The sequence below is a fragment of the Peromyscus leucopus genome, chromosome 1 (assembly GCF_004664715.2).
Source record: "Peromyscus leucopus breed LL Stock chromosome 1, UCI_PerLeu_2.1, whole genome shotgun sequence".
Taxonomy (NCBI): Eukaryota; Metazoa; Chordata; class Mammalia; order Rodentia; family Cricetidae; genus Peromyscus; species Peromyscus leucopus.
In genome coordinates, this window is record NC_051063.1 from 191,225,877 (window position 1) to 191,246,671 (window position 20,795).

Here is a 20,795-nt window from a genome sequence, read left to right on the forward strand (position 1 = left end):
CTAATCACCTTCTCTATGCAGACCTGCTGGGTAAAGTCAAGAAGAACCTGAAAATGGGGTCCCCTTTTCTTAATATATAAAAAATAACTCATTAATAGCTTACAGCAATTGGGTGTAAGATGGGTGATAAAGATGGCATTTCTCTTTTGGATTAGGTCCAAGGTGATTACAGCAATCTTTAGCTGCATCAAGCCCTTTCTAAACCAAAAAGTTAATGCAATCGAAAACTTAAAAGAATCCCTTAACTTCATCATTACCTGTAACAGGTTAACATAACTATTGCTATACATAGTCACAATTCTCCCAATATTACAACTCAAAGCAAACTCTTAACAGAACCATATATGGTGCTATATATAGTTAACAATTTTCTCAGTCTTACAATTCTAACTCAATCATTTGAATTTTCTTGCTAACAGAACATAGGAAAAACTTCGATGTATTCACATCAAACTTAAATATTTCCTTAACTTCACAAAACCATGGTGCATTAATATCAATAGGTTAAACATAATTTCTGCAAACATACATTCAACCTTAATTCATTCATAACTCCTCCTTTTCTTTATAATTGTTTAAACAAAATCTCAAACCTAGTTAGAGGAACTCAAACTTATGCAATTCCTATAAATCCATATTGAAATGCAGTATTCTCAATCTAATCATTAACACTTTGAAAACCTTTAGCAAAACATCCAAAAGCAGTTTCATAATAAAACTCTACACTTTAAAAGAAGTCTTAGTATACCCCATTTGCATTTCTTACTAACAAAACATGACATTAGTCCACTCAAACAACAAGAAAATATTTTTTAAATTAAGTATACTAAGGAATATTATTTCTCCCTTTTCTTTATAAATTTTTTTTTAAATGTCAAGCCTAGTTAGAAAACCCAAACTTTTCCATTTAAACAGTCCCATTTGTAACACAAAACTAGTTCCATAAGTAATTCCATTTTTACATAAACAGTTCCACAAAACAATTACATTTTTAACACAGAACAGTTCATGAATATATGCATACACATGTTGACTCTAGGTAGAAACAATAAATTTCTTCATTTAAACAGTTCCATTTTTAACCCAATTCCAGAAAACAGTTCCTAGGTCATTACTATAAGTAAACTCAAAATTGTCCCATTGCAATGAAATCTATTGTTCAGTTCATTAAGTCTCAAAATTCAAATGATAACTTCTGGTACTAGCCTTCCAAATATGAAGAAATCCATAACAAAAAATCTTTTTGTAGTTTTATCTCATTTTAAGTTCAAAAAAGTAAATTCTGGTATCAGGCTTTCACTTCCAAACATGAAGAGATGTTTTACAACAAAACTTTTTGCAGTTAACAATTTTAGTTCAAACAAGCATCTCTGCAACTTTTATTCTCAAGCCAGAGACCTTTTTAGGTGCAGTAGTATTCTAAAAACCGCACCGTTTTTGATGTTAGCTCAGGTTTTTCTGTGTTGCATTGATTTTCCACAGATCTCAGCTGTGGATGCCTTGTTGTGCTGGTTCTAGCATCCACCATTCTTAGCTTGTTATCGGCTTTTGGAGCTTTTGAAACGATTCAGACTGCCTACTTTGCAGTCTACTAGGACACTACCTTCTGTGTCTCAGGTTCTTTCAACATATACAACATTAAGAATAGACTCACTTAACATTTACACGTTTTTACAAACTCACATATAACATTAACATGTACTTATTTATACTCCTTAAGGAAACTATAGAACTACTTTAGTAAATATATTTCTTATTTACTTATTATTTTCAGCTTTTACAACTAGAATCTTTACTTATTTACTTCTTATATTTTTATTCAAACTTACATTTACAAATTCTTATTTAAACTTACATTTACAACTAGCATCTTACAAGCTTATTACTACATGTCTTAAGACTACTTTAGATATTCCTGCAAACTTATGTTAAGGGAACTCTATAGAACTATTTTACAAACTTATATAGGGCTACCATTAGCATATATTTAACTTAGGAAACACCTCAAGATTTCTTAACACAGATCTAACAAGACAGAATTTCTACAAACTCACATATCTTATTTTCATCTTTTTCTACTTCTCACTCTTAATTATCATCTCTATCTCTATTAGAAAGATTCTCTTAACTAGACAGGAAGTACATACATCATTTCTAAAGTTTAGAAGTTTATAGTCAGCTTTGCTATACAACACTGGGATTTAGTGAGTGTTGTCATTATAGAATTGTGTTACTTGTTGCTAGGGGATTGTAACATTCTCAGGACGTAGTCACACTCCAACATTGCCGAGTTCTCTCAGCCGTTCCGGAACCGGCAGAGATGCACTTTCAGAGGTAAACGGTTTTTAACTAGAGGCTGTCCCTTCACCCAAATTCATAATAGCTCCCCTAAGTGCTTCAATTCAGACAAAAGTTTCTATTACAGCAGCACTTTTGGTTTGCTCTACCGAAAAACTTCACTTTACACTGAGGGTGAAATTACCGTATTTAGCTGCTGTAAAGCTCTTGGCCAAATACTGCACAGCTATTAGGTGATACAAAGTATTTTTCTAAAGGAGCTAGTAAAGCCAAAGCAGCACAGCTCCGAACCCTATTTCCTCACTGTTTGCATTAACCAATGACAAAACCTCAGAAACATGAATGGAGCCACTTTATAGGAACATCATTGGAGCTGACCTTCCTTCTCTGGTAACTGAGCTTCATTCTCCTCTTGTGAAAAGACACAAACATATCCTCAACCCCATATTAACACAGGATCGGGACCCTTCCATAATCCTGAGCAGGGATCTTTCCATTTCACTTAAGCAAAAGTCGATGGTATGCCACTGTGCCAAAATCTTTCTGCAGCAGACTGTTCATAGACATCCATATTCAAAAAATTCAGAACAAAAAGAGCATGATTTATTTTTTGAAGTTGTATTTTTAAGACGGCTATGAGCCCTTTCTACAATACCTTGTCTCTGAGGATTATAAGGAATACCTATTTTATGTACAATTTCCCATTCGGTACAAAATTGTTGAAATGCCTTACTACTATATATCCAGAACCAGTATCAGTTTTAGTAATTTTTGGTATACCCATATACGAAAAACACTTCAAGCAGTGCAGAATTACATGTTTTGTAGCTTCCCCAGGTTGTGCACTAGCCATTAAAAATCCTGAATAAGTGTCAATGGTCACATGTACATATTTTAATTTACCAAATTCTACAATATGAGCAATATCCATTTGCCATAGATGATTGGGAAGAAGACCTCAAGGATTTATCCCTAAGTGAGGGATAGGAAAATATTTTGGACATAACCCACATTGTTTAACTATTTGACCAGCTGCTTCTTTGGTAAGATTGAATTGCTTTCTTAAGCTTTTGCTATTTTGATGATGAAGAGCATGCGACTGTTGAGCCATTTCCACTTGGGATAATGCTATCTTTGTTAACTTATCAGTCATTGCATTACCCTCAGCTAAAGGACCAGGAAAATTAGAGTGAGCTCTAATATGGCCCACAAGGCATGGCAGCTTCTTTTTGTGAACAGTGTCTTGAATTTGTTGAAACATTTTGACTTGATTGTTTTTAGTTCCAATATTTTCACCAAAACTGTTACTATTCAAAGGACTCAAGAACATAGATGTTCTTTCATGAAACGTATCCTTCATTAGCTTACTCTGAGAAGCATTTTCAGGATTTAGTATTTTCACTTCATTACCTTTAGCTCCTGATGTTATTAGCAGCTGTAATATTTAGCATTGATTTTATTTATAAGAACGTTCAGGTGAAGCAACTTTTTTTTTAAAGACAGATTTTTCTGAAGTTTGTTTCCCATCTATAAAGCAGTCATTTCTTTTTGAATGCCGGTTTCCTTGTCTCCTTATTAGATTTGCAATGGAATTACTCATTGCAGGCAGTATGTTCAAAAGGCAAAGAACTTTAATTTCAACATAAGTTTCTTCATATCTAAGACAAAGTTCAGAGTATAAACTGCTTTCTCTTGCTTTCTTAAGGATTTTAAAGTGGCTTGTTTGCTCTTAAAGGTAGCTTTTTGTCATGCAACTACCGTAAAAAATTTGCACCGCTATTAGGGTAAATAAGGCATTTTACAAACCGCGAAGCACCTAGTTCCGTATCCTTTCAATTTTTCAATGGAACTGATATTTAAACTCTTAGATGATTTTGCTCCTTATTTTTTTAAAAGCTGTATTTTAAGTTTACCATGAACATATTTTCGAGCTGACAAGTGTTTCAGGGCAATTCTGCCATCTTTATCGGAAAAACTACCTTTCCCAGAATGCATTTCCCTTATATCAGTCCCTTATTGCAAGCTAGCTTTTGGACTTCATTTCCCATAGTTCTTTTTGGGTCTGAGAGTCAACTGGTTCTCTTTTACCAGATTTGCTTACAAATTCTTGCCCCAGAGGTTTGAACAAAGTTTTTGCTTTTGCAACGGGAGATTTGAACAAGCATTTTACATTTTCAGCTATGGCACATTGGGAGATTCCTATTCTCTCCTCAGCTGGCTTTAACAGGCGTTTCTCCATCATTTGACACTGGCCTGGGATCAGAACTGCATCTGACTTGTTAGTGCACATTGAGGTGGGCATTTCTGATAGCAACTTTCCTCGGGGCTTGTGTTTGCCTTAGCCAGTCAGTGAAACATAAATGTTCTCCCACTGGTTTTATTTCTCATTTTGCTTGTTCCTTCCCCCGCAGATGCAGAGCTTCAGGTATCTGTCTGCAGCTCTGTACCTCTGCTAGCTGCCTTTGGAGGTAGGGGCTCTCCCCCCCCCCCAATATGCCTCAAATTCTAGCAGCTTTTTCAGGTCATGCATTTTCTGGGGAGGATTATGTCCTGTCTCTGTTTCTTCAGAGTCTTTCTCCCAGACATTTCCCAGTTTGGCCTCAATTTATCCCCTCTACCCCAGAAACATTTCCTAATGTCACAGTGACAGCTTTTTTGCTTCTGAAGGTAGGGGCTTTAGTCCCTTTCTGTTTTTGGGGTCTGAGGTTTGTGTTCATAAATCAAGCTAAGCAAGAGAGGTTTTTTTTGTTTGTTTGTTTTTGGTTTTTTTTTTTTTTTTTTTTTTTTTTTTTTTTTTTTTGCCATATCTAAGCTCCCATTAGGACAGGTATTTTTCCCTCAGGCCTTTCACCTGACCCAGTCCCCCAGTGGGTTGCATTTGCTTGTGTGGGTGCTCAAGGACAGAGCTTATGCCAGAGGCAATCACCCCTCAGGGCTACACTCCCTCATCTCACCGGGAGTCAGTTGAAACAAAGCTTTTCTCATAAAGATGCTTTCTATGATAGAAAAGAAAGCTTTACTCCTGGATAGTTCTGTTCTGCCCTGGCTGGGCTCTTTCCCCAGACAGCGTTCTGACTCAGCAGCCCAACTGCTTCAGACACAGTTCAGCTTTACTGTTTTCCCAGAAAGGTCCTTTCTCTGATAGGAAAGCTTTTCTCAGATTTCTTTTTGCAGCTGTGGATACTGCATAGCCTCACCTATCAACCCAGGACTTGTAGGAAAGCGGACAACTGTGCCGTTCCCACTGGCTTTAGCTTTGTTTGTTCATTAGCAATCTTCCCCTGGGTCCTGCACCTTTCTGCTTCAGCTCTGTGCTCCAGGAAGTTTATAACTGCAGGAACCCTAATATCCCCGAAATTCATTTCAACTCAGAGACACTGGCCAATCGCCTCTGGGTTTTTGCTCAGAAGAGAGGATACAATGCTAACAGAGTTTGTATTGCTTCAGGGGATCTTTGCTTAGGCTGATTAGGAGCACCTTTTCATTCTGAAATGCTCACTCAAACAAAACACTTGATGCCTCAGCTTGGGTGTAACTGAAAAGCTTGGCTTTTTTGCTTTTCTCAGGTAAAGTTTCCTGCTCTTTTGGGCTCTTTGTACCTCTTTACCCACACTCTCCCAAGCATTTCCCTCAGGGGACTTTGACCCTCTGTCTTTTACTGGCTTGAAGAGACAGAGCTTAGAAGAGAGGTTTTTAGAAACTTGTTCCTGCCTCCTGCATTGCAGGGAGGATTTTTAAAGCTTAAAAGAGAACTTAGAGAGGCTTTGCTGTCTTAAGAGGTTTGTTGTTTTCCCTTAGAGCTAATCACAGGTGATTCCCATCCTAATATCTTCAGGTGATTCTAATTTTTGTCCTTTTGAGAGGAAGTTAAAGGCTTTAGTTTTTAAGTTTGAGAGCTTTTGAGAAAGATTCAGGCTTTTTAGAGATGTTTTCCCCCCTAATTTTCCAAGAAAAGCTTTTAGTTTAAGAGAAAGATTTTTTTTCCCCAAGAGAGAAAGATCAACTTTTCCCAAAACTTCTGAACTTTAAACTTCTTGGCTTTTTACACCCCCATTTTTGCCTCAGGGAGAAAACACTTTCTCCTGCTGCTTGGACTTAGCATTTCAGCTGTCCCTAGGTCAAAAGCTTCCATAGGAAACTTTTTCTTCCCCATAAGCTCAAAGAAGAGCTTTTTTACTACCCGTAAAGCTTGTGATACCTCAGTAAAACCCTCCACTCTATCCCCTACAGACAAAGAGAAGCTTAAACCAGGATTCCTAAGTGTAGATAAAAACTTAGACCCCTTTTCCCCAGGTGGCTGTATCTGCTACAGGGACTTTGGAAAACACAGTCAGGATATTCAACCAAAAGACTAAAAAGGGAGGCAGGTTAAAATAAATTATATGGTCTGTGCCTTTAAGAACTAGCCTCACAAAGAAAGGGGAGCGCTCCTTCCAACCTCCCTGCTGTGAGTGAGAGATTTGGAAGAGCGTCCCTGGAGGCTTGTAAACTTAGAAAACACCTTACTTTTGCATTCTGTACCTAAAATGTCCAGTGACGGCTTTGGGGACGCGATCTAGGCACAAGACCCTCACTCTATTATCTCAAAAAGGGGCCTTAGACAAAGATATCTCAATATAGATAGACCCAGGCCAGTTTCAAGTCACCAGAAATGATGGCACCAGCCCCAGGAACAAAAGAACAGAGTCAGGATGTCTGATGGTAACCAATTAACCACAAGATGCCCCTCTCCAGAGATAAGATGACCAGACCCCAGAGAGGAGTTGTAAAACTCCTGACAGGGCAAACACATAAGCTAGAATAAGATAAAGTCCAGGCCCGGGAAAAACTGGACCAATCAAGGATGGACCCGTACTAACCTAAATTTTATGGGTTTTGCCTATAAAAACTAACTTCCCCAAGAAAGAGTAACTCTTCTCTGCCTCACTTGAGATGGCTTGAGTTGAGTTCCCTGTCATGACTTGTAACAGATAAACCTTGCTTTTGCATTCTGGTATGCTCGTCCTTGGTGGTCTCTCTGGGGGTCACGATCTGGGCACAACAAAGCTCAAAGAAAGATTTTTCCCAGTTTGCGTTCATAGCTCCCAAATTTAGAATATTGAAGAGTTTTTTCTGTCTAGTTGCCTTACTTATTTTTTTCTACACGCTCTTACACTTCTAAGTTTTTCCTACACTATATTACTACACTATGCCTTATATTTTTCACAGATAGAAATTGAGAAAGGAATAGAAGATAGAAAATTTTGACAGAAGAGGATTTTGTGCTGCAGCATCGGACATCCTTCCAGTCTCTTTCCTTTTCTCTCGAGGATAAAACCCCTGCCCCTCAATAATATATTTTTTTCATAACATTGGCATGCCACTTTCCACTGGCAGGGCTGACTCAACACTTTCGCCAAAAACTCTGTAATAAAACTATTATTTTCCTTTTTCTTTAGTCCCTATTACTTTGTCTTTAGTCCTTGTTCATTTGTCTTTAGTTCCCCCTTTTTTTTTCTTTAGTTCCCCCTTATCTTTCTTTTTTCTTTAGTCCCTGTTCATGGCGCCATCCTGTGGGGCGTTTACCCACCAACCCCACAGCTCCCCAAAGTTTTCTTGAGTGCAAGCAGCAGGAAATATTAGATAGAAGGATTTAGATTGCAGAGATAAATAGATAGAAAATAAAGGATAGCCTCCAGAGGGCCTGGAACCTATTCCAAAGGGTCCTGACTGTCTCTGCCCCAGGGTATTTATAGAGACGCCAAGGGGGTGGAGCAAAAGATCTCCCCCCCCAACACAGCCAAGTGCAGACCATCTCAGACACCTGCACTCAGGCCAGTGGTCCTAATCATCCTCTATGCAGACCTGCTGGGTAAAGCCAAGGGGAACCTGAAAATGGGCTCCCACCCTGAGCCATGTGTCAGGGATAGAAATGCAAACCTGTGGGTCAGAGCCCATTCCCCAAATCTCCACTTTAAAACACAGCAGCTTCAGGGAAGGGGAGTAGAGCCATGACTCTCACAGGAACTGACTAGAGCAAGGCAAGCAAGAGGACTGTTCTTTCTGCATCAAATAGGATGGTTTATATACATCAGTCAATGTCCTCAAGACATTATTTCAGATGTGTTACACATAATGCTACATAATGTGTCCCAGCCAGAAAGGACTGCACAATAGGATCCTGTTTGGGACAAAACAAACAAGCAAACACAAAACAAACAAACAAAAAAATACTGATCTCTCCAGTTTGAGAAGTTATCACTAAGCATCATAACCAAGTGAGTGATGTGAGCAGCAATTTTCCTGAGACAAACAGATACAAGATGTTAACAAACACACAGACACATCATCACTGTTGTGATATTAAACAGGAAAGAGAAACAGAAGTAGACTACAATCTGAATCTACATTCAAGAACGTCAGTTTCATGGCAAGATCAAGCCACATGTTCCTGCCATGTTCTGCCCTTGATAGTGTGCTTATTTAGTATTAAGAAACAAGTATTATTTAGTATTAAGATTCAAGATATGTCTCTTTTAATTCCACATATTTCTAAGATGTTGTGCCAACCAGTCCATGTGTTTCAATATATTTTTTGTTTTGTTTTGTTTCCGAGACAGGGTTTCTCTATCTAGTTTTGGTGCCTATCCTGGATCTTGCTGCCCTCGAACTCACAGAGATCCGCTTGGCTCTGCCTCCCAAGTGCTGGGATTAAAGGTGTGTGCCACCACTGCCCAGCCTCATTATACATTTTTTTTTTTTTTTTGAGCTGAGGATCGAACCCAGGGCCTTGTGCTTGCTAGGCAAGTGCTCTACCACTGAGCTAAATCCCCAACCCCCTTATACATTTTTATAAACATGATTCAAGGAAATGGGACAGATCCCACAAATGGAACCTATATGACACATGGACCCTTACTCAACAGTATATAGATATAGTCCATTCTCTACAGCAATTGGGCATTAACATTTTGTTGTTGTTCTGTGAGACCAAAATGAGCCATCTTAGAAATAAGACCAAAATGCTTTCACCCTAAAACTAAGGCCTAAAATTTCTTCTTTTAGGTACAGGCCATGAGTTACTGGAATAGGCCATGAATTACTTTAACCAGTCAGTCCAGATTCCAGAAACCAGGAAGTGTAAAAGTACAGAGTCACAAGGGAGTCACGAGGTAATGACTGCCGGACTATGGAATGTCCTCTCCCTGGTTCCCTAGGCAACTGTTTGACCAAAGAATGTTCCAACCCTGGTTTCCAGGGTAACTGACCATAGAAATGTCCCCACCTGAGGGCAGCCAATGAAAAATGGTGGCGAGAAACCACCCCCTTATAAGTAAGATTAAGCCATGATTTCTAGAAAGTCCCTAGAAGTGAGCCAATCAGAATTGTACCCGTACTAGCACCCCTAAATGATGTAACCTTGTGGTTTTTGTCTTTAAAAACTGAGCTTGCAAAGAGGCGGGCACTTCCTCCAGCCTCCACTGCGTTGGATCTGCTGGATGAAGTCCCTGCCTAGGCTTGTTTTGGTTTTGGATATCCAGAATTAAACCTTGCTTTTGCATTCCAGCATGCTCGTCTTTGGTGGTCTCTCTGGGGGTCACGATCTGGGCACAACAGTTCATGTGTCATAGTGGAAATATTTTCAAAATTACAGTTCATAAGTTCATGTGGAATATTTGCCCTAAAAAATATGTAGAGAGCAGAATTGAGAACAGCATCATAGGAGATGTGGAATTATGGAAATATATTATATAGCTGTAGTCATAAAGACAGTCTGGTATGGTCATAAGAATAGACAGGATAACAGAATGGGATAGAAAACCCAGAAAGAAAACCAGGAAGCTATGCCCTCTTAATATTTGAAAGAAGAAAACAGAAGCTAAAAAAATACGGTCTTTTCAACAAATGGTGCTGGAAAAACTGGGTCTGGCAGGAAAATGAAATTAGATTCTTATCTTTCACCTTGTACAGAAATCCATTCAAAATGGATCAAAAACCTTGCTTAAAACCAGAAAAACAGAAATTTGGAAAACTCATGAAGATATTGGAATGGGCAAGCACTCATTGATTAGAAAGAACACCAACACTACAGGAACTAACCCAAGTATCACCACATGGAACTACATGAAAATAAAGAGTTTCTGTACATCAACATAAACAGTCAGCAGAGTACACAGACTCCCCACAGAATGGGAGAGAATCTGTACTAGCGACACTTTGGACAAGGGCTCATAGCTAGAATTTACCAATAATTATAGAAATTAAATTGCAAGGAAATAAAACTCCAATCAACAAATGGGCAAATGAGCTGAACAGGCACTTTGCAAAGATGGAAACACAAATGGCTGATAAATTTTTGCAAAAAGTGTTTGTGATCCCTAAAATGTCACCATGGAAATGCAAACGAAAACTACTTTGAAACACTGCCTTAACCCAGTCAATGACTGCCATCAACCAATCTGATAACAAATGTTAGAGAGGATGTGGAGAGAAAGATACCATTGTTCACTGTTGGGGCGTGAGTGTGCATGATGGTGCAAATTAATACAGCCATTGTGGAAATCAAGTTTGGGATCCAGTACTCAGTAGGCAGAGGCAAGGAAGAGGATTTCTTTGAGTTCAAGGCCATCCTGTTCTACAAAGTAATTTCCAGGACAGTCAGGACAGTTACACAGAGAAACCTTGTCTTGAGAAACCAACAATAAGTAAATAAATAAAAATAAAAAATTAAAGATAGAATTAATGTATGAACATCCTTTTCACTATTGGGCATATACTGGGAACTCCACACCCCAATACAGAGATATTTACACCCCATATTTATTGCTGCCTATTCACCAAAGCAAAGAATTGGCACCAATCTGATTGTCTATCAGTAGATGAATGGATAATGATAACGATATACATATATAATGGAATACTATTCAGCTGAAGAGACAAGTATAATAAAAATTTGCAGAAGAATGGTTGGACTTAGAATATGTAATATTAAGTGAGGTCATAAAGTATCAGAAGGAAGAAATCCTTTCTTTCCCTCATATGCAGAATCTAGCCTATAATATATGTTTTTGAAAACAATATACGTGTGGGCACAGTAAAACATAGAGAAAAGAGAACAAGAAACATTAAATATCAGGGTTGAGGTAGACTCAATGCAGGCAATGAACACCAGCTATGAAAAAGGATGTAAAGCTAATTGCTTTTCTAGTTCTAATTCTGTCACAAGTTTTTTGGTTTTTCATGGTAGATAAATAGATCAAAATATACTGGATATTGACACTATCAAATGTCATGCAAGGCTCCAGAGTTTCTGTTCCCTATGACTACTCTAACTATATAAAAGTACAATGAGTTGTATAGTCTTTGGGTCTGGTAAATTGCAGTGTGTAATTTTGTTTGTTCATTTGTAATATTTTTTATAATATAGTTAAAAATTATCAAGAGCAGAAAATTAAAGATTTCCAATGTCTCAAACTATAACATTTCTAGAAAAAAAAAGGGGGGGGGGACATGACCACTGACCTGGGATCGATGAACTGGAGAATCAGCCATTTCTTTCTCTTTTTCTTCTTTAAGTTTCTCTTTCAGGAACAATAAATAGGTGACTTGCTGCCCTTTCATATTAAGGGGTCAAAAAGAAAAAGCAAAAATTAACACTAAAAGCTGTTAGAGAACAGTGTCAAACCACATGGAAAGACCCAAGCAACAGAGTTCTACCAGGTGTCTGGCCAATGATCCCAAAGTCTTGAAGCTTGAAGAGAAAATCACCATTTCTTATTGCACAAAGAAAATGACTCTCTTAAAACTGATGGAGACAAAGGTGCATTTCAAGACAGTCCGGAATTAACACAACTGATTTCACTAAAGAAGCACTGCAGATAAATAAATCAGAGGCAAAACATACACAGGAGAGTCAGAGAATCATCCATGAGAACATGGGAAATAAGAAATTTCATGTGAGGAATAGAGAAATATAGGAGAACTGCGAAGTAATCATACATGAGCAAGACAGCAAACCACTGTTTCTCAGACGAAAGAAAATTACAGGGGCTAGAGAGATGGATCAGCAGTCAAGAGCACACTGGCTGCTCTTCCAGAGGACCTGGGTTCAACTCCCAGTACCTACATGGCAGCACGCAACTGTCTGTGACTCCAGTTCCTGGGGATCTGACCACCTCACATCAATGCACATAAAATTAAATAAGAAAGAAAGAAAAGCCACAAAACCTGTGCTAAGCAGAATCCGCATGTGATTCAATAATAAAAGCCTTTAAAAGTCTGTGGATTTGGCACATGGCTAATGGCACTTAGAAAAAGAAAGAAAATTATTCTCAATAATTCAACCAGCAAAAACATAAAAAATAAAATAGGGAATAAAAGTCATATCAACAAAAATTCTAGCCACTCTGGAAATCATATGGAGAATCCTTTATTAAATACTTCCTCAAGTTAAATAAATCTAGCACATGATCTAGCTGTTCCATTCCTTGGTGTATGCTCAAAGGACTCAACATCCTACTCCACAGATACTTGCTCACCCATGTTCATTGCTGCTCTACTCACAATAGCTATAAAATGGAAACAACCTAAATGTCCTTCCACTGACAACTGGGCAGTGAAAGTGTGGTAAATATGCGTTATGGAATACTATCCATGTAAAGAAAATTGAAATCATGAGCTTTGCAGGTAAATGGATGGACCTAGAAAAGATCATTTGAGTGAGGCAACCCAGACCCAGAAAGAGACATAGCATGTTCTCTTGCATATGCAGTTCCAAATCTTCAGATGTGAGTCCACAACCTGGAGTGACTGCAGTGACCAGAAATATAAAAAGAGATCACTGTGGGGTGTGGGGGAGTAACAGAGATGGAGTAACAGGGAACAAGTGTCTGAAGGGGGAAATGGGAAAGCAGGGGTGAGGATTTAACTATGGAGAAGGGACAGATATGAACTGAAGAAGGAGGGTAAAATAGCAGAGTTCCTCTGTGTAGCCCTGACTGTCCTTAAACTCACTCTGTCGATCAAGCTGGCAAGGAACTCCCAGATCCGTCTGCCTCTGCCTCCACAATGCTGGGGTTTAAAGCATGTACCACCACTGCCGCTTGGCTTATTATGCCTTTTCTAATCATGAAAATACTGTGACCAAACACCATATTGTGACTTTCCAGGCTCTAAATTCCAACACTAAGAACAGCACAAGAAAACACATTTCTTTTTTTTCTTGTTTTTCTTTTCTTTCCTTATCTGTTGTTTTTGTATTTATTTTATGGATCTTTTGAAACAATAGCTCTGGCTGTCCTGGAACTCACTATGTAGATCAAGCTGACCTCTAACTCACTGAGATCCACCTGCCTGAGTCTCCCCAATGGTGGGATTACAGGTGTGTGCCACCAAGCCTGTCAAAGACACTTTTCAGAATGCTGTATTTACATCACAAAGTGCATATGATGAAAAATTAATGGTGGATAAAAGGTTTACTTTTAAATGTTTATGTTTAAAACCACACCTGTGGGGCTCACTATATATACATTTACTTTCGGATTCAGTTAGTATTGAGGGCATTCCTTTCAAGACTAATACCTTAAAGCTGTCCAGGAACGCCAAGTCCTCAGTTCCATGTGACTCTCCCTTGAATAAGGAAGTGATATAACACGGAAGTTCGCGTGGATGGCTGTAAATGTGAAGAGCTTTGTCGTTTCCATCACAGCAAAGAAAACTGTGCAGATATCAACAAATAAATTCAAATGTTATATAAGAGTATTTTTATAAGAACATTTTGGCAGTTAGAAGATAAATTGTGTGTGTGTGGGAGATTGGTCCAGCAAATATGGTCTAAAATTTATCCACAAGGGAAAGACATCCACAGCAGAACTTCTGAGCCGGCTTCCGTAAGAAAAGCAGAGAAACTGATCGCACCCTGGTCCCTCCCCTCCCGCGTCCCAGCCCCGCAGCTCCTCTGACCTGGGAGGTTCCAGGGCCGCCGGGCTGCGGTTCCCGCCACTGCGCTGCTGACTGGTGACTTTCCCAGGCCGCCCCGCGCGGCGACTGCGGCTCCGGGGAGATTTCGCGTCTCCGCGAGATTCCGGCGGGTCTGCACCCAGGTCTGCATCACCGTCTGCACTACGTGATTCCCCACGCTGCAAGCCCCGGAGCAACAACAGGTAGCCGGCACTTGGCACTTCTGAGTTTGGCTTCTCTGTTCAGCTTCACTGTCCTCACTCATCCGGTGTCTTTCTTAGCTTCCCTTAGCATTTCTAACCCCTCCTCTAACCCCTCCCATTCTCCAAGCTTCCCCTACACCTACCTGAAGTCCAACACCTTCCCAATCTGTTTCCGGGTGAGCGCCCCGCCCCATCGTGGATCTGTCCCTCCCACTCCCTGTAGGCTGCCTCCCACACAGCTCCAACCATCAGGCTGCCCTGCACCGGCTCTGCACAGCCTCCCCACATGCTCGCTGCCAGCCTGGACCAGAACTGGATCTAGGAGGACGTTGCACCCCGATATCTGACCCCCACAGTGAATCTGAACACTTCGGATAAAAGACAGGCAGCCTAACCTCGACTTGACTACCAGCTTCTCAGGCTACAACTTACATCAAACTATAACAGACTAAATTCAGAAGCCAGCGTCCCATCACTAACACAGCATAACAACCAAAACCAAATACCGCAATTGTAACTTGGGGAGGGACATTTCAGCAGCTTGGTTTTGGAAAGGAAACGGTGTCTCCAGAAGTCAGTGGTCAGCCCAGTGCTGAGTTCATCCCGCACTGTTCTTACCACTAGATGATGGTTTTGTCATTTTACTAACTCAGAAACAAGTTTTTCTTTCGTAACTCATGCTAAAGGTGCTTTTAAGATAAAATATAGATTTTTTTAGTGCAATGGTGGATGCAGAGACTTTTGCTGTCCCAGATGCAGAAAATAAGTAAGGTATGTGGTCCAAGCTCTGGAAACGTCAGTTACACCTTCCTGTCTGTCTCTGCCTAGAACTTAACTGATCAGGGAGGACCCAAAGGCACCCAAACATAATCCTGTATGGAGAGCCAAAAATGGACATCATATTCTCCCTGTCTGTGCTCTTTCTTTGAAGTGTGGAATTTTTTTTCTTGAGTAATGTTGGAACATGAAATGTTAAGGGACATGTCGGTTGTTTCCAGTTTCTGGCTATTACAAATGAAGCTACTATGCATGTAGTTGAGAAAGTGTGCTTGTGGTAGGATGGAGCATCCTTTGGGTATATGCCCAGGAGTGGTCTAGCTGGGTCTTGAGGTAGATTGATTCTCAATTTTCTAAGGAACCACCATATTGATTTCCAAAATTGCTATACAAGGTTTCACTCCCACAAGCAATAGAAGGGTGTTCCCCTTCTTCACCAGCATGAGCTGTCACTTGTGTTTTTGATCTTAGCCATTCTGACAGGTGTAAGATGAAAACTCAGAGTCGTTTTCATTTGCATTTCTCCGATGGCTAAGGATGTTGAACATTTCTTTAATAGTTTCTCAGCCATTTGAGATTCCTCTGTTGAGAATTCTTTGTTTAAATCAGTATCCCATTTTTGGTTGGATCATTTGGTTTGTTGATGTCTACTTTTGTGAGTTCTTTATATATTTTGGATATTAGCCATCTGTCAGATGTGGAGTTGGTGAAAATCAATTCCCATTCTATGCACTCCCATTTTGTCCTATTGACAGTGTCCTCTGCCTGAAAGAAGCTTTTCAATTCCATGAGGTCCCCTTTATTAATTGTTAATCTTAGTGTCTATGCTATCAGTGTTCTGTTAAGGAAGTTATCTCCTGTGCCAATGTGTGCAAGACTATTCCCTATTTTTTCTTCTATCAGGTTTAGTGTATCTGGTTTTATGTTTAGGTCTTTTATCTACTTGGACTTGAGTTTTGTGCAAGGTGACAGATACAGATCTATTTGCATTCTACATATTGACATCCAGTTAGACCAGCACTATTTGTTGAAGATGCTTTTTTTCCCCATGGTATATTTTTCACTTCTTTATCAAAAATCAGGTGTCCATATGTGTGTGCATTTACGACTGGGTCTTTGATTTGATTCCGTTGATCAATCTGTCTGTTTTTATGCAAATGCCATGAGGTTTTTATTACTATAGCTCTGTGATATAGCTTGACATAACAAATGGTGATACCTGCAGCATTTTGTTTATTATACAGGGCTATCCTACATTTTTCTGTCCATATGAAGTTGTGTATTGTTCTCTCAAGGTCTTTCAAGAATTCTGTTGGTATTTTGATGCGGACTGTGTTGAATCTGTAGATTGCTTTTGGTAAAACTGCCATTTTTTTTTTTTTTTTTTTTTTTTGTTTGTTTGTTTTTCGAGACAGGTTTCTCGTGTAGCTTTGCGCCTTTCTGAATCACTTGGTAGCCAGCTGGCTCGAACTCACAGAGATCCGCTGCTCTGCTCTGTGCTGGATCAAGGCGTGCGCCACCACCGCGACTGCCATTTTTACTATGTTAATCCTGCTGATCCCTGAGCACAGTAGATCGTTTCATCTTCTGCTATCTTTTTCAATTTCTTTCTTCAAAGACTTGAAGTTCTTGACAGACAAGTCTTTCACTCATTTAGTCAGAGTTGCCCCAAGATACATTATATTGTGACTCTTGTGGAGGGTGTTGTTTCCCAGGCTTCTTTCTCTGTCCATTTGTCATATATATTTTAGTTGGGAGACTTTTAATGACTGCTTCTATTTCATTAGGTGTTATACGTCTATAATAATGAACTGCTGGACCATTCCTATGTCAAACTAAATTACAGAGCTATAGTAATAAAAAGCCTCATGGTATTTGCATTAAAATAACTGATCAATAGAATTGAGTTTATCTATCTGATCTTTATTTAACTTGGGCAAATGATCCTTTTTTAGCAAATTGTCCTTTTTTTTATTTTTTAGGCTCTCTAATTTTGTTTGATTTCCATGAGTTTGCAGGCTTTCTGTTGTTGAATTTCAGTTTTAGTTCATGGTAGTCTGATAAGATACAGGGGTTATTTAAATTTTTAAAATCTATTGAGACTTGCTTTGTGACTGAGTATGTGGTCAATTTTGGAGCAAGTTTCATGGGGTGCTGAAAAGAAAGTATATTCTTTTGTGTTTGGGTGAAATGTTTTGTACATGTTTGATTCATTTGATTCATAATGCCTGTTTGCTCGATTATTTCTGTTTTCAGTTTTGTATGGAAGACCTGTCCATTGGTAAGCGTATGGTATTGAAGTCTCCCACTATTAATGTTTATGTTTCAATGTATGGTTTAAACTTTAGTAAAGTTTCTTTTATAAATGTGGGTGCCCTTGCATTTGGGGTATAGATGTTCATAATTGAGACATCATCTGGGTGGATTTTTTCTATAAGGAGTATGAAGTGTCCTTCCGAATCTCTTTGATGAATTTATTTGAAGTCTTTTTAGATATTAGAATAACTACACCAGCTTGCTTCTTGGGTCCATTTGCTTAGAAAATATTTTTCCAACTCTTTACTCTGAGGTAATGTCTATCTTTGATGTGTGTTTCTTGTATTTAGCAGAAGAATGAATTCTGTTTTCACATCCATTCTATTAGCCTATGTGCTTTTTTTGGGGGGCGGGGATTAAGTCCATTGACATTGAGAGGTATTAATGACCAATAATTATTAATTCCTGTTATTTTGGTGGTGGTGGTGGTAGTGTGTGTATGTGTTTGTGTGCACACACACACATGCTTCCTTTCTTTTGGTTTTGCTGGTGTGAGATTATTTATTCCCTGTGTTTCCATTGGTGTAGTTAACCTCATTGGATTGTAGTTTTCCATCTAGTGCCTTATTAACCACTGAGTCCTCTCTAAAGTCAAGTCCACCAGTGAGGTTTATTGGGTTGTCTTACAAGAGTGTGGGTGATGGCTTATTTATACAAGCACAACGTACTTAATGACAGCAGCATCACCTTGTGAGGGTGATGGCTATTGAAGCTAGGAACCTGAGAATCGCTGTACAGCTTGCAGGCAGCTCAAGGGAGGTTGGAAGTGTCTTTCAAGCCACTCACTGCCTCCTCTAGGCAGCTTGACTGGTGTCTACTTCGTGGCTGCTCTGAGCATCTTCTGTGCGTCTCAGCTTGTCTGACAGTGTCAGCAGTTCTTAGTGAATATATATGCTTGAGGCAAGAGGGCACTAGTGTATCTCGCCAGTTTCTGCAACTTCCCAAAGCTATTAAGTTGTCTATTTCTGAGCTTTGGGAGTTTCTGTGCAGTACTGAATGAATCACCTCCCATTAAAGCATCCTGTTCCTTTACCTTACTTTTGATAACCTGTGTTTTAAGGAGCATCTTACAAGACAAAAAGTTTAATCTCAGATACACAGTAACTATTCCTGGGCATGAACTCCAAAGACTTGCCATATTACCAGTGAGCACTTGCCTATCATGTTCGTTGCTACTTTATTGACAGCATCTAGGAAATAGAATCACCCTAGATGTCCATCAACTGACACACGGTTAAACAAAAATGTATGTTAGAGCTTCAGACTTTTTGTTTTGTGTTAGGGAATACATGTAGAAGCCAGGAAACTAGAAATGCACAGTTATGCAGAGATACTGAAAGAGAGGGATGATAGTAGAATCTAGGTGATATGAAATTAGAGAGTGGCTATTCTGGGGTCAGAATGGTTCAAATATGTACTGTAGTGTTGGGGAAGACAAGAGGCTGCTGAAAGGTCATCTCAAATGAGATGTCCATGAAGAAGGTACATGGGAACCTATCATTTTGCAACCTAAGTAAAAAAATATAATGGTGATAGAACACATGTGCTACAAAAGAGTGGGGCATTGGATAATACGTGCTAAATGTTTCATTAGGGATGGGGGCAAGAAGAAAGGAGGAAGAATGGGTGAGGATGTATGAAGAAGCCTCATAAAATCTGTCTTACAAGTTAAATGTAATTTAGGTAAATATGATTTTAAAACTTTGAACAGAGGTTCCCACATGGGTAAATAATGCTGCTCCCAGACACTAGGGATGTTAAATGAAATTCTCTGTACCAGGTACTGGTTATCTGCCTAGGACTTACTGGTCAGGGAGGCCCCATTGTCACCCCAAACAAAACAGGTCATTGCTAGTACTCTTGCTGTAAGTACATGGTGTTGCTGAAGACACCACTTTGACTGCAAGATAGAGAGCAATATTTTTTTTTTTTCTCAAATGGCTGTTGAATTTATTTCCTTGATCAATAATGACCCTGGCAAAAGTTAGTTACCCAACATTGAGACATTTGTAATGAAATACTAATTTTAAAAACCCATGATACCTTGATAGAAATTAGAGTTTACACAAACAAAAAAGAAGTCTTCAATATTGCCAGCAAATATAAAATGAATGTAGTATGTCTGACAGGACACAGCAAGGCGTTTATACATTTATATTTGACACTTGATCATATTTCCAGTCACCATAATATCTTCTCTCCAGATTTAAAAAAATAGTATGCTGATTTCTATAACAGCTTTTTTTCCGTACAAAAATCAAATAATGGACAACAAGTCACAACAGTGCAATAGGTAGAGGGTTAAAAAAAAAAAACAAAAAACTGCATCAAACAGGTGCTGAAATAAATACTAACGGTGTGTGGGGGGGACTAGAGCCCTCGTGTGGGTGTGTTTCTCACTGTACTGTGTGGAGTTGGTCTTCAGAGCCACAGGGGAGCTCCCACGGGGACCACTCATCTGGCAGTCCAACCCAGTCTGGCCAGCTGCCTAAGAGTCAGGCCTCCCAGACACCTTGGAGCCGCCTGAGCTAGCACAATCAGGAGGGGTCAGCTGCAACTGTCACTTTCCCGCTGCTCGATGGTCAGAGGGATCCGTAAGCACTTCCGTGAGATGATTTGAGTAAAAACTTCTGTGTGAGAACGTCTACATGGCTTATCCTGGCAGGTGTGCACACCCCAGCCCAAGCAAGCAACTCAATCATTCTGGTTTTCCTGGGAGGTCTGTTGAGTAAAGGTTTCTGGTTTGAGAAGCATCCTTTGTGTTAATGCCTCAGGGTCAAGGTGGTCACCTCTGACCACCTCGGTGGAAAGGCCTTTGCTGATCCCTGGCAGTGAGTGACTGGGCCTGTACGGTGGTGGCAGGCTCCACCGTAACCTCTACCTGCAACCACACTAGGCCATGGTGATGACTCAGACCTGATTCGGAACTGTAAAAGCAAAGCTGTACAGCCGGGGAAAGGAACACCCAGCGAGAGCCGTTTTTGGCCAGTCAGAAAATAGGAGGCAGCTCCCCACTGAACAATCTGCACCAGAAGGTGTGGAAGGCACAATCAAGAGTGGCCAGAGACCCTGTGGGGCTGGCGAGACCACGAGCGTCCACAAGGCAGGTGCAGAAGTGACCTGGTTTGGTTCCCACCCTTTGATAAGAGATCCTGATTCTGCTGTGATGTAAAAAAAAAAAAAAAAGCAAAGAAGCCAGGCGTGTGCAAGAGGAAGCATCTCTGAGAACCTCGGCAGCAGGTACGGCTGGGCAGCCGGCAGCCG

The 20,795-nt window shown here is 39.8% G+C and overlaps 1 protein-coding gene across 1 annotated transcript in view; it reads right to left on the minus strand.

Annotated features, from left to right (window-relative positions):
• LOC114686600 (zinc finger protein 54-like) overlaps positions 1 to 14,593 on the minus strand; it is a 45,408-nt gene extending 30,815 nt beyond the window's left edge. The window contains exons 1-2 of the mRNA XM_028861260.2: positions 14,239 to 14,593; positions 11,800 to 11,891 (exon numbers count right to left, since the gene is read on the minus strand). Coding sequence (XP_028717093.1) covers positions 11,800 to 11,891; positions 14,239 to 14,500 — 354 coding nt within the window. The 5' untranslated portion in view covers positions 14,501 to 14,593. The remainder of the gene's footprint in view (positions 1 to 11,799; positions 11,892 to 14,238) is intronic.
• Positions 14,594 to 20,795: the final 6,202 nt, after the last annotated feature.